General features: G+C 45.4%; 1 protein-coding gene across 1 annotated transcript in view; it reads right to left on the bottom strand.

Annotated features, from left to right (window-relative positions):
- The window catches only part of rrp1 (ribosomal RNA processing 1), a 55923-nt gene extending 41768 nt beyond the window's left edge, over positions 1–14155 (bottom strand). Inside the window, exons 1-3 of the mRNA XM_078560421.1 lie at positions 14096–14155; positions 10217–10302; positions 8566–8627 (exon numbers count right to left, since the gene is read on the bottom strand). Coding sequence (XP_078416547.1) covers positions 8566–8627; positions 10217–10291 — 137 coding nt within the window. The 5' untranslated portion in view covers positions 10292–10302; positions 14096–14155. The remainder of the gene's footprint in view (positions 1–8565; positions 8628–10216; positions 10303–14095) is intronic.
- Positions 14156–14919: the final 764 nt, after the last annotated feature.

The raw sequence follows: 14919 nt of genomic DNA on the forward strand, positions 1-14919 counted from the left end.
GGGATGCGTGTCCTGTAATGTGTGCGAAGTCAAGGGCGCTACCGGTATCCTAGATGACCACATGTGCAGGAAGTGTCGTCAGCTGCAGAAACTTGAGCTCTAGGTTTCAGAGCTCGAGCGGTGGCTGAGAGCTATGTGGGTTAGAAAATTCAGAGAAGTGGTCGCACTGCAGCTTAAAGGCCTGGAGACAAAGAAGGAATGGGTGACCACCAGGCAGTCCAAGAGGCGTAGGCAGGAGTCCCCTTTGGTCCCGCTCACAAATCGGTATTCCGTTTTGGAGACTGGTGAGGGTGTTGGTTCTGCAGAGGAGTGCAGTCAGAGGCAAGTTTGTGGCAGCATGAGGGGAGGAAGAAGAAAGGATGTGCAATAGTGATAGGGGATTCGCTGGTTAAGGGAACAGGCAGACGTTTCTCAGAGTCATAGAAGTCCACAGCACAGAAGAAGGCCCTTCAGCCCATCGAGTCTGCACTGGTCAAACAAGTACCTAACTATTCTAATCCCATTTTCCAGCACTAGGCCCATAGCCTTGTATGCCATGGCATCGCAAGTGCACATCCAAATACTTCTTAAATGTTATGAGTGTTTCTACCTCTACCATCCTTTCAGGCAGTGAGCTCCAGATTCCCACCACCCTCTCGGTGAAAATTTTTTTCCTCATATCCCCTCTAAACATCCTGCCCCTTCCCTTAAATCTATGCCCCCTGGTTATTGATCTCTCCACCAAGGGGAAAAGTTCCTTCCTGCCTACCCTATCTATGCCCCTCATAATTTTATATACATCAATCATGTCCCCCCACAATCTCCTCTGCTCCAGGGAAAATAACCCTGGTCTAACCAATCTCTCCTCATAACTAAAACTCTCCAGCCCAGGCAACATCCTGGTAAATCTCCTCCACACTCTCTCTAGTGCAATCACAGCCTTCCTATAATGCGGATGCCAGAACTGCATGCAATACTCTAGCTATGGCCTAACCAGCGTTTTATACAGTTCCAGCATAAACTCCCTGCTCTTACCTTCATTAGCCGAGGCATAGACTGTAAGTATCACATATGCCTTCTTAACCACCTTATCTACCTGTCATGCTACCTTAAGGGACCGGTGGACATGCACACCAAGGTCCCTCTGATCCTCGGTACTTACCAGGGTCCTACCATTCATCTTGCATTCCCGTGCCTTGTTTGTCCTGCCCAAGTGCATCACCTCACACTTATCTTGATTAAATTCCATTTGCCACTGATCAGCCCATCTGACCAGCCCGTCTATATCCTCCTGTAATCTAAGGCTATCCTCCTCACTATTTAGCACCACACCAATTTTCATGTCATCCGTGAACTTACAGATGAACCCTCCTACATTCAAGTCTAAATCGTTTATATATACCACAAACAGTAAGGGACCCAACACCAATCCCTGTGGAACCCCACTGGACACAGGCATCCAGTCACAAAAACACCCCTCAACCATCACCCTCTGCTTCCTGCCACTCATGCCAATTCTGGATCCAATTTGCCAAATTGCCTTGGATCCCATGGGCTCTTACCTTTGTTATCAGTCTCCCATGCGGGACCTTATCAAAAGCCTTGCTGAAGTCCAAGTAGACTACGTCAAATGCATTGCCCTCTTCTACACACCTGGTCATCTCTTCGAAAAATTCAATCAAATTGGTCAGACATGACCTCCCCTTAACAAAACCATGCTGACTGTCCTTGATTAATCCCTGCCTCTCCAAGTGTAGATTAATTCTGTCCCTCAGGATTGCTTCCAATAGTTTCCCCACCACTGAGGTTAGACTGACTGGCCTGTAGTTCCCTGGTTTATCCCTTCCTCCCTTCTTGAATAACGGTACCACATTGGCTGTCTTCCAGTCCTCTAATCCTCTGGCACCTCCCCTGTAGCCAGAGAGGTATTGAAAATTATTGCCAGGGCCCCTGCTATCTCCTCCCTTGCCTCACTCAACAGCCTGGGATACATTTCATCCGGGCCTGGAGATTTATCTACTTTTAAGCCTGCCAGACCACTTAGAACCTCCTCCCCTTCTATGTTAATTTCTTTAATTATAGCACAGTCCTTCTGCCTGATTTCCACACCCATGTCGTCCCTCTCACTTGTGAACACCAACACAAAGTATTCATTTAGAACCCTACCTACGTCTTCCAGCTCCACACACAAATTACCACTATGGCCCTTAATGGGCCCTACTCTTTCCCTAGTTATTATCTCACTCTTAATGTACTTGTAAAATAACTTGGATTTTCCTTTATTTTACCTGACAATGTTTTTTCATGCCCCCTTTTTGCTCTCCTAATTTCCTCTTTAAGTTCCCCCCTACTCATTCTACACTCTCCAGGGTTTCCGCTGTTTTGTGCCCTCGGTGTCTGCCATAAGCCTCCCTTTTTCTCTTTAGTCAATCCTATATATCCTCGACATCCAGGGTTCCCTGGGTTTGTTGGTCCCACCCTTTATCTTTACTGGAATATGTTGGCCCTGTACTCACCCCACTGCTCTGACACAGATTTACTTAATAGTAGCTGCTCCCAGTCCACTACGGCCAAATCATATCTGATCTTATTAAAATCGGCCTTCCCCCAATTTAGAACTCTGATTTCTGGCCCATCCTTGTCCTTTTCCATAACAACCTTGAATCTAACAGAGTTATGATCACTATCTGCAAAATGCTCCCCCCACTGATACCTCTACCACCTGCCCAGCTTTATTCCCTAAAATTAAGTCCAGGACCACCCACTCTCTTGTAGGACCTTCTACGTACTGGTTTAAAAAGCTCTCCTGGATGCATTTTAAGAATTCCGCTCCCTCTAAACCTATAACACTATGACTAACCCAGTTACTGTTGGGGAACATAAAATCCCCCACTATTACTACCCTATTATTTTTACACTTCTCTGAAATTTGCCTCCATATCTGCTCTTCTATTTCTCTCTGACTGTTTGGGGGCCTATAGTACACCCCCAGCAATGTGATTGTTCCTTTTTTGTTTTTCAGTTCAACCCATATGGCTTCATTTGAGGAACCTTCTAAGATGTCATCCCTCCTCACTGCTGCAATTGATTCCTTGATCAATATTGCGATACCCCCTCCTCTTTTACCACCTTCCCTGTCTTGCCTGAAGACGCTATATCCTGGAATATTGTGCTGCCAATCCTGCCCCTCTCTCAACCATGTCTCTGTGACAGCAATGACATCATACTTCCACGTGTTAATTTGTGCCCTTAACTCATCTGCCTTATTCGTCAGACTCCTTGCATTAAAATAAATACCATCCAACCATGCCAAACTCCCTTGTGCCTTAACTGGCCAACAATTTCTATGCCTTCCAGACTCACTTGCTCTCTCTTCTAATTTTGGTTGTGCATCTCCCCCTGCTGAACCTCCTCTCAGGATCCCATCCCTTTGCCAAGTTAGTTTAAGCCCTCCCCAACAGCACTAGCAAACCTCCCAGCAAGGATGTTTGTCCCATTCCGGTTCAGGTGCAGCCCATCCGCCTTATACAGGTCTCACCGCCTCCAGAAATGTTTCCAATATCCAGAAATCTAAAGCTCTCCCTCCTCCACCATCTCTCCAGCCACACATTCATCTGGACTAACCTCCTATTTCTATACTCACTAGCGTGTGGCACCAGAAGTAATCCAGAGATTATTACCTTTGAGGTCCTGTTTTTTAATGTTCCCTAGCTCCCTAAATTCTGCTTGCAGGACCTCATCTCTCTTTCTACCTATGTCGTTGGTACCAATACGTACCATGATCTCTGTGTTTGTCCTCCCCCTTTAGAATGTCCCACAGCTGTTCAGTGACATCCTTGACCCTGGCACCAGGGAGGCAACATACCATCCTGGAGTCACGTCTACAGCCACAGAAATGCCTGTCTGTTCCCCTTACCATCGAGTCTCCTACCACTATTGCTGTTCCGCTCTTTTTCCTCCCCACCTGTGCAGCTGAGCCACTCAGTACCATGAGCGTGGCTGCACTCCCCAGAGGAACCGTCACTCTCACTGTTTTCCAACACAGAAAAACGGTTCTTGAGCGAGATGCACCCTGGGGATTTCCTGAATATCTGCCTGACACCTTTCATCTGACTGATGATCACCCATTCCCTCTCTGTCTGCACTTCCATAAGTTGTGGGGTGACCACGTCTAAAAACGTGCTATCCATGAAACACTCAGCCTCGCGGATGCACCTCAGTGCCTCCAGCTGCCGCTCAAGCTCCGAAACTCGGAGCTCAAGTAGTTGCAGCTGGTGCCACTTTCTGCACACGTGGTTAAGTCAGAGCGCAAGGAGCATCTTGGACTTCCCACATGTTGCAGGCGGTACATAACACGGGACTGAGCTGCCCTGCCATGCATCTCGTTGGAAAAAAAAGTCCTCCAAGTTAAATACAGTAAAAAAATGTGGCCATAGGCGTGACTCCAGGATTGCATGTTGCCTCCCTGGTGCCAGGGTCAAGGATGTCACAGAGCAGCTGCAGGACATTCCTTTGGGGGAGGGTGAACAGCCAGAGGTCATGGTCCATATTGGTACCAATAACTTAGGTAGGAAGTGGGATATGGTCCTGCAATCAGAATTTAGGGAGCTAGGTAGAAAATTAGCAAGCAGGACCCCTAAAGTAGTAATCTCCAGATTACTCCCAGTGCCACGTGCAAGTGAGTACAGAAATAATAAGATAAGACAGGGCTTTAGATTCCTGGGACACTGGGACTGGCTCGGGGGGAGATGGCACCTGTACAAGCCGGACGGGTTGCATCTGAACAGAGCCGGGACTGAGTTCCTTGCGGGTCGTTTTGCTAGTGCTGTTGGGGAGGGTTTAAACTAACTCAGTAGGGGTATGGGAACCAAGAGAAAATATCAGCAAGTGATACCAGGGTGCACGGAATGCTGGGAGAGGCAGATAGCACTAAAATAGAGAATAGTAAGTTAATAGATGGAGTCAGAGTAAGTGAGCAAGTAAGGAAGTCTAAATTAGGGTTACACTGCTTTTATGTGAAAGCATAGGGTATAGTTAATAAAATTGGAGTGTTACAGGCACAGATTGCCTTGTGGGATTATGATGTTTCTGGGTGCTAAATATTCCTGGTTACAAGGAGTTCAGAAAGAATAGGAAAGGGTAAAAAGGAAGAGGGGTGGTGTTAATTGTTAAGGAGAGTATTGCAGTACTGGAGAAAGAGGATTTGTCAGAGGATTCAAGGACAAAATCAATTTGGCTAGAGCTAAGGAACAAGAAGGGCGCAATTACATTGCTCAGTGTAATATATAGACCACCAGCTAGTGGGAAGGATACAGAGGAACAAATCTGCAAGGAAATTACAGAGGTGTATAAACATCATAGTTATAATGCGGGACTTTAATTACCCGTATATAGATTGGGATAGTGGAGTGTGAAAGGCAGTGAGGGACAAACGTTCCTAGATTGTGTTCAAAAGAATTTCCTACAGCAGTATGCGTCTAGTTCAACAAGAAAGGAGGCACTGCTAAACCTGGTTCTTGGGAATGAAGTGGGCTAAGTAGATAAAGTGACAGTGGGGGAATATTTATGGGACAGTGATCATTGTATCACAAGGTTTAGTATGATGGTGGAAAATGACATTGGTCAATCCAGAGTAAGAATAATCAACTGGCAAAGAGTGGACTTCAATGGGGCAAGAACGGAGCGGGGCCTGATAGACTGGAACCAAAGGTTGGCGGGAAAAACAGTAGCTGAACAATGGGCTACCTTCAAAGAGGAGATGGTTTGGGCACAGTCAAGGTATGTTCCCTCAAAAGGGAAGGATAGGACAAACAAATCAGAGTTCCCTGGATGACAAAGGAGATGGAAATTAAGTTAAACAAGAAAAAGTGTGCTTACGGCAGGTGTCAGGCAAATATAATTGAGAACCAAGCTGAATACAGAAGGTTCAGAAAGGATGTGAAAAAGCAAATACAAGAAGCAAAGAGGGACTGTGAAAAAAGACTGGCAGCTAACATAAAAGGAAATCTTAAAGTATTCTATCAGCACATCAATAGTAAAAGGGTGGTAAAAGGAGGAGTAGGGCCGATTAGGGACCAAAATGGGGATTTACACATAGAGGCAAGTGACAAGGCTGAGGTGAATACTTTGCATCTGTCTTTACCTACGAGGTAGATGCTGCCCAGGCCACAGTGACAGAGGAGGAAACTCAGTCACTAGAAGTGTTTAAAATTGATAAGGAGGTAATGGATAAGCTGTTGGTACTTAAAAGTTGATAAGGCATCGGGACCGGATGAGAAGCATCCAAGAATATTGAAGGAAGAGAGTGTGGAAACCACAGAAGCACTAGCAATAATCTTTCAATGTTCCCTGGATTTGGGGGAGGTGCCGGAGGACTAGCGAATTGCAAACATTACACCCTTGTTCAAAAAGGTTGTGAAGATCTGCCCTGGAATTACAGACCAGTCAGTTAAACTTCAGTAGTGGGGAAACATATAGACTCAGCTGTTTACAGCACGGAAGGAGGCCATTCTGCCCATCGTGTCTGCACCGGTCAACAAAGATCTGACAACACTAATCCCATTTTCCAGTGCTTCGCCCATAGCCTTGGAGGCTATGGCAATGCAGTGAATATCTAAATAACATCTAACTTCTAGAAACAATTATTCGGGATAGAATTAATAGTCACATGGAAAAATGTGGATTGATTTGGAAGAGTCAGCATGGATTTATTAAAGGAAAATCCTGTCTAACTAACTTGGAGCTTTTTGAAGAGGTAACAGAGATGGTTGACGAGGACAAGGCCGTTGATGTGCACAGTGCCACACAACAAACTTGAGGAAAATTATAGGTCATGGAATAAAAGGGGCAGCAGCAACGCGAATACAAAATTGGCTGAGGGATAGGAAACAGTAATGGTTATTGGGTATTTTTCGGGCTGGAGGAAGGTTTGTAGCCAAGTTCCCCTGTGAGGACGACAGTGCAGAACTTCAAAAGGACATTGAAGTTGGGGGAGTGGGCAGATAGGTGGCAGCTGAAGTTCAATGCGGAGAAGTGTGAGATGATGCACTTTAGTACAAAGAACATGGAGAAACAGTATAAAATAAAGGACACTATTCTAAAGGGTGTGCAGGGGCAGAGGCACCTGAGTGTATATATACATAAGTCATTAAAAGGTGGCAGGGCAGGTAGAGAGAGCTGTTTCTAAAGCATACGGTATTCTAGACTTCATTAATAGGGCATAGAGTACAAAACCAGGGAGGTTATGATGAATTTACATAAGACACTGGTTAGACCTCAGCTGGAGTAGTGTGTGCAGTTCTGGGCACCACACTATAGGAAGGATGTGAACGCATTGGAGAGAGTGCAGAAGGGGTTTACGAGAATGGTTCCAGGGATGAGGCACTTCAGTTATGAGGAAAAATTGGAGAGGTTGGGGCTGTTTTCCTTGGAGAGGAGAAGACTAAGAGGAGACTTGATAGAAGTTTTCAAAATCATGAGGGGTCTGGACACCCTAGGTCGGGTGAAACTGTTCCCACTCGTAAACGGATCGAGATCCAGAGGACACAGTTTTAAAGTGTTTTGCAAAAGAAGCAAATGTGAGATGAGAAAAAACTTTTTCACACAGCGAGTAGTCAGGGTTTGGAATGCACTGCCTGGAAGTGTGGCGAAGGCAGGTTCAATCGAGGCAGTAGATAATTATCTAAATAGAAACAACGTGCAGGGTTACGGGGAAAGGACAGGGGTTTGGCACGAAGTTAAAATGCTCAGAGCCAGTGCAGAGATGATGGGCCAAATTCTTCTACACCGCAACAATTCTGTGATCTACATATTAGAAATATGCAAGGGGTAGGATGTCATTCCTTTGTCATTAAGGTGTCATTCCATTGAAGACATGTTTCTCATGGAATCCAACAAAGACGTTTTGCACCATTATCCGGTGTGTTCTCTATGGCAATCACATTGGGATCGTGTGTGTTATTACCATGTTTAACCAGACTACTGCCAACCAATCAGCACTCTCTTTTCATACAGTATAACCTTATTGTTTCCCCTGACATTGGTATTTCTTGCGATTGTCCTGATGAGTGCAAGACAAAAAGCTTTGACAAAATGTCTCTTTTTTCAGTAATACTCAATTTTTGTGCTACCAAACGACTATCTGTAGAATAGCTGAACCAGAGTTATGGAATGCTGTCTGGATCAGAGTGCCATGTTTGCCCCCTGCCAACAACCCAAATAATAAGAGACTTTGCTGATAAGGGTACATTTTGATTGTTTCCCAGATGGCAAACATGTTCACATGAGCTTATACTATACAAATTCCATGCATGCAGCATTATTTTGGCCCCTGAAATAACTGATCATCAGCACTGCCAGAGAGAGGGCACAGGCCAGCGGCAGACGTGCAAACCCATACTGGCACCAGCCAACGGGCACATACCAATGAAGCCAGCAATGAGAGGCACTGCGTATGCACTGGCTGACAGTGAGAGTTGAGTGCACAGGCAAAACTGTTCATGCCGCCTGGCCAATTGGCATCAGGAATTAGTATTTTCAGTTTCTGTGCAAACCACTGCCTGGAGGATCGTTTAAAGTTCTACTCACCTGTCATCCCAACTTATGCTCTTCAATTCCTCCAGAAACTGCCTCAGCACCATGCGGATAAGCTGTGGGGAAAGGGGAAAGGGCACAGCATCAATGACAGTTACAATTCTCCATTCAGTTTAACCTCCTTCACTTTTAACACCGCTTCCCCAGTGGATCAGCTCAGAGTATCACTACCTTTTATGGAGCTGAATCATAAAGATCAGAACATTCCTGGATTTAATCCTGGATCACTGCTGACTTACCCCACCTCAACTGAACTAGACTAGCCATATAAATATTGTGGCTACAACAGCAGAGGCTGGGAATCCTGCAGTGAGTAACTCACCTCCTGACTCCCCAAAGCCTGTCCATCATCTACAAGGCACAAGTCAGGAGTGTGATGGAATACTCCCCACTTGCCCGGATGAGTGCAGCTCCCACAACACTCAAGAAGCTTGATACCATCCAGGACAAAGCAGCCTGCTTGATTGGCACCACATCTACAAACATTCACTCCCTCCACGACTGACGCACAGTAGCAGCAGTGTGTACCATCTACAAGATGCACTGCAGGAATTCACCAAGGCTCCTTAGACATCACCTTCCAAACCCACAAGCACTACCATCTAGAAGGCCAAGGGCAGCAGATAGATGGGAACACCACCACCTGGAAGTTCCCCCCAAGTCATGCAAAATCCTGATTTGGAAATATATCACCGTTCCTTCATTGTCGCTGGGTCAAAGTCCTGGAACTCCCTTCCTAACAGCACTGTGGGTGCACCTACACCATATGGACTGCAGTGGTTCAAGAAGGCAGCTCACCACCACCTTCAAGGGCAATTAGGGATGGGCAATAAATGCTGGCCCAGCCAACAAAGCCCACATTCCATGAATGAACAAGGGCAAAGGAGCAAAATCACAGCTGGGATCCTGCTCATTACTCACCAGTGGCTGCTCCTGGACCACAGCTGAGATGGGATCAGACCCAGGTATGATAACATTCTATCACAGGATAGCAAATCAAAATTCAAAGAATGGCCAATGAGGAGAGGTAGCAGCTTTGGAACTGTATCAGAGCAGGAATCTGTGCTTTCAGGAGATAAATGTTGGGGCTCAAGGTGGGTTGGGGGGAACTGGAGCAAATTCACACCTCGCTCTTTCACACAATTTAATCAGTTTTGTAGGTTGCAGTTGAAGTGCATTTGGGATAATGAGGGGGAACCAGGTAACATGCTGACAGGAAACACAGCTGCTCCCAGCCTGATATACTGAGAAAATTCAGAACCAAGACCTAGGGAGCGAACCTTCACACACAGAATGGTGGTGTCTGCTTAGGGAGGAGTCCCACCAGGCAAATTCTCCCACCTACTTTCCTCTGAATAGCAGCATCAAATCAGCAGCAGTCTGGACAGTCTAACAGAACATCAGTTAAACAGCATCTGATAGAAGCACTCGCTCAGTATTACACATTTGTCAGCCTAGATTATGGCTCATCTTCGGTCTGAGTTGTGAGGAAAGGATAGCGCTACTTTTGGAGACACATTTCTCAGGGTTGCCTTTCTCATTGCTAGAAGTCATGTAGCTGAATAACCAACATTCACGGATATCCTTGGTATCAGTGCAACGGCTCTCTGAGCCCGAGCATCAGGGAAAAGAAACTAAGTCTCACCATGTAGAATTTATCCAGCCGAAGGCGATCGATTCCATTCCACTCACGATTCATTGTCTGAAAGAATGTCTCCATGAACAGGAACTCTGGAGCAGGGTAAAAAATAAGACTGCTCAGTTTATCCATGTAAAATCAGGGATTACAACAGAGCCCACTGGAGATATGCACAGGTTGGCAAGCATCAGTATTCTGACTGCATCAGTCCTTGCAGCTGCCAGTGCTTAGAGACCTCCTCACTCCTGCACTCATTCAGCTTCATCCTTGGAACTTCACCCTGCTCCTCCCCAGCCACCGACCATGCTACATGGATTTCCTTACCAACATCCCTTTATTCAGTTAAAAAGGGCTCGCTTCCTCTAATCCAAGATCACAAAGACCAAAGGTCACTTCCAATTATCGAATTGTTTCACTAAGGCCATAGAGGGGGGGCTTCAAACTAAATTGTGGGGGAAGAGGCAGTTCATGTGATGGGAGATTTGGAAATTTGAAGAGGAAGCACAAGGCAATAGTGCAGGGTAGTGACATGGGTAATGATAACCAGAGCTTGACAGGAAGGGACAGAGGGCACATATATAAGTGGGCACCAGCAAACAAGGTCAAGACAGAATTAAAGGCTCTTTAAAGAATGCACACAGTTTTCATAGCAAGATGGATGATACCACAAATATAAATATTTAAGTATGATATGATAGCAATTAGAGACATGGTTGTAGAGTGATCACATCTGAATATTCAAGGCCATTTGACATTTCGAAAGGACAGGAAGAAAGTAAAAGGAGATGGGGTAGCTCTGTAAATAAAAGGATGATATCAGTACATTAGTGAGAAATAATCTTGGCTCGCCAGATCAAGGTGTAGAATCAGCTTCAGTGAAGATAAGAAATAGCAAAGGAAAGTCACTGGTGGGAGCAGTTTACAAGCCCCCTATTAGTAGCTGCACTGTAGGATAGAGAATACATCAGGAAATAATGGGGGCTTGTAAAAATTGTGGGCAATTTAATTTCATACAGACTGGACAAATCAAATTGGCAACAGTAATGGGAGGATTAGTTGATAGGGTGTATTCGAGACAGTTTCTTAGAACCATGTGTAATGAGACAGGATTAATTCATGGTAAAGGATCCTCTAAGTAAGAGTGATAGAGTGATCATAACACGATAGGATTTTACATTGTGAGAATTGTGGGCCTGAAACCAGAGTCAAAACTTATAGGCAATTACAAGGTTATGAAGACAAAACAAAAATAAAAATACCTGGAAAAACTCAGCAGGTCTGACAGCATCTGCAGAGAGGAACACAGTTAACGTTTCGAGTCCATATGACTCTTCAACAGAACTAAGGAAAAATAGAAGAGAGGTGAAATATAAGCTGGTTTAAGGGGGGGTGGGACAAGTAGAGCTGGATAGGGGGCCTGTGATAGGTGGAGATAACCAAAAGATGTCATAGACAAAAGGACAAAGAGGTGTTGACGGTGGTGATATTATCTAAGGAATGTGCTAATAGGTACATTAAGGGTAGAAAGCAGGACAAGCAAGGTACAGATAGCCCTAGTGGGGGTGGCTGGTGGGGGGTGGAGGGATCGAAATAGGCTAAAAGGTAAAACAATTGATGGAAGTACATTTAAAAATAATGGAAATAGGTGGGAAAAGAAAAATCTATATAAATGATTGGAAAAAGGGGGGTCGGAAAGGGGGTGGGGATGGAGGAGAGAGTTCATGATCTAAAGTTGTTGAACTCAATATTCAGTCCGGAAGGCTGTAAAGTGCCTAGTTGGAAGATGAGGTGCTGTTCCTCCAGTTTGCGTTGAACTTCACTGGAACAATGCAGCAGGCCAAGGGCTGACATGTGGGCATGAGAGCAGGGTGGAGTGTTGAAATGGCAAGCGACAGGGAGGTCTGGGTCATGCTTGCAGACAGACCGAAGGTGTTCCGCAAAGCGGTCACCCAGTCTGCGTTTGGTCTCTCCAATGTAGAGGAAACCGCATTGGGAGCAACGAATGCAGTAGACTAAATTGAGGGAAATGCAAGTGAAATGCTGCTTCACTTGAAAGGAGTGTGTGGGCCCTTGGACGGTGAGAAGAGGGGAAGTAAAGGGGCAAGTGTTGCACCTTCTGCGGTTGCATGGGAAGGTGCCATGGGAGGGGGTTAAGGTGTAGGGGGTGATGGAGGAGTGGACCAGGGTGTCACGGAGGGAACGATCCCTATGGAATGTCACCAGGGGGGGTGAAGGGAAGATGTGTTTGGTGGTGGCATCATACTGGAGTTGGCGGAAATGGCGGAGGATGATCCTTTGAATGCGGAGGCTGGTGGGGTGATAAGTGAGAACAGGGGGGACCCTATCATGGTTCTGGGAGGGAGAGGAAGGTGTGAGGGCGGATGCGCGGGAGATGGGCCGGACACAGTTGAGGGCCCTGTCAACGACCGTGGGTGGAAAACCTCGATTAAGTAAGAAGGAGGACATGTCAGAGGAACTGTTTTTGAAAGTGGCATCATCAGAACAGATGCGACAGAGGCGAAGGAACTGAGAGAATGGGATGGAGTCCTTACAGGAAGCGGGGTGTGAGGAGCTGTAGTCGAGGTAGCTGTGGGAGTCGGTAGGCTTGTAATGGATATTGGTGGACAGTCTATCACCATAAATTGAGACAGAGAGGTCAAGGAAGGGAAGGGAAGTGTCAGAGATGGACCATATGAAAATGATGGAGGGCTGGAAATTGGAAGCAAAATTAATAAATTTTTCCAGGTCCCGACGAGAGCATGAATCAGCACCGAAGCAGTCATCGATGTACCGGAGAAAGAGTTGTGGGATGGGGCCGGAGTAGGACTGAAATAAGGAATGTTCCACATACCCCATAAAGAGACAGAATTGAATTATAAATTATAATTTAAAGAGACAGAATTATGAAGACAGAATTGGCTAAAGTGGACTGGGAAAATAGGTTAAAAGATAGAACAGTGGCAGACATTTCATAAGGAAGATAGATTCAGTTGCTTGGTCAACGATGAAAAGTGAGACATGCTGTTGAAGCTTTCCTGTCTTGCACTCATCAGAATAGCAAATTATCACACCAATTTATACTACAGGAGAAAAGGATGCTGATTGATTGGCAAGTCGATGCTGATTGGCCAAGACATTGCCATGGAGAAACTAATGGGGAACTATTGGCTCCCTATGCTTCTGGGTAATTCAAAAAAGGGACACGGCATGAACATATTTCTTGTTTGCAGGGAACAGGTCCCCATGTATGAATGTATATCACTTTGAGCAAAGCACAAAGTTATACGTTATGAATTTGTCTGATTTTCTTAAATTGGTTGCTGGTGTAGCTATTAGTGCATTTTTCCTGATGTACCTTTGTATCTGCTATTCCATGTGTAATTTATAGTTCATACAGACCGTTATTTGCCTGTTATTTCATGTGTAATTTGTGTTGGTTCTGATTTGTGTTCAAGTGAAAGCTACAAAAAAACAAAATCTTATTGATAATATCTTTATTTGGGAGTCATTTAAGTAAAGTTGGTTGTTTTGGTTTATGGTTTTCCCTCAGGGATCACAATATAGTTCAGGGTCAGGATGGTGTGTGACTTAGAGGGAATTGTGCAGGCGATGGTGTTCCCATGCAGCCCCTGTCCTCCTAGGTGGTAGAGGTCATGAGGCCTCCAAATATCCTTAACCCCACTTACCCACCTATTCCCCATTTCCCTAAACCCTATCTTCTCCCCAAGAATGCAGCTAATTGACTCAACACCATCCTTAGTCTGCTTCAACAGCCTTCCTTCCATGGCAATCCATCCGATACTCTTACCCCATTAGCCACCCCACCAATACACAATTAATAACTTGTGTCTCTGGAACATGATATTGGGAGACCGAACAACTTACTAGCATCCAGATTTTTGAACGTGTGTATGAGTTGGGAAATGGAGTTTGCCAGTTCTTCCTGTAACAAACAGCAGAGGTTTTAATGATTAAACCACAAGACCTGAAAACTCTGAATTCATGGTCAACCTTGTGCTCGTCAAGATGAAGAGTAAGAAGGTACATACTTGTAGTCTGCAGTAGGAGCCCCAATGCTGTTACTAATTACAGCCCTGTCACAACCCGGTTTCCATTGTATATATTTCCTCAGATCCAGCAGCGTCACTCACCCCTGCTAGCTCATGTTCATTTCTCTTATGGTCTGGAATGTCCCATTTACTGGCCAATAGTGAGGCAAACAGCAAGAAAAGCTTCAAATAGAGAATCCTTGATTTAATCCCCAGTTCAAAACCAGGCGAGTCAGGGGGCACCAACAGAACACAACCACAGTGAAAGAGAAAAGTGATTTCTTAGGTGAAAGGACACTTTGGGCTCACTGTCTGCCCCCTGCTGTTTGGCGGTATTGATCCACTGGGTCCAGGGCTATCCTGCCAGCTCCTCCAGACTGGGTCTCCTGACAAGGGTAGGCCATTTGGCCCCTCGAGCCTGCTCCACCGTTCACTTTCTTTCTTTCCACTTTCCTGTCTTGGTCCATAACCTTTTACTCATTTGTAGTTCAAAAATCTGTGAAACCGAGTCTTGAATATATTCAGGGACTCAGTGCTCCCTGGGGAAGAGATTTCCACAGACTAACCACCCGGAGAAAAAAATTCTCCTCATCTCAGTTTTAAATGGGAGAACGCTTATTTTTAAAATGTGTCACCTAGTTCTAGATTCTGACACAAGGG

The sequence above is a fragment of the Cetorhinus maximus genome, chromosome 16 (assembly GCF_964194155.1).
Source record: "Cetorhinus maximus chromosome 16, sCetMax3.hap1.1, whole genome shotgun sequence".
NCBI classification, from domain to species: domain Eukaryota; kingdom Metazoa; phylum Chordata; class Chondrichthyes; order Lamniformes; family Cetorhinidae; genus Cetorhinus; species Cetorhinus maximus.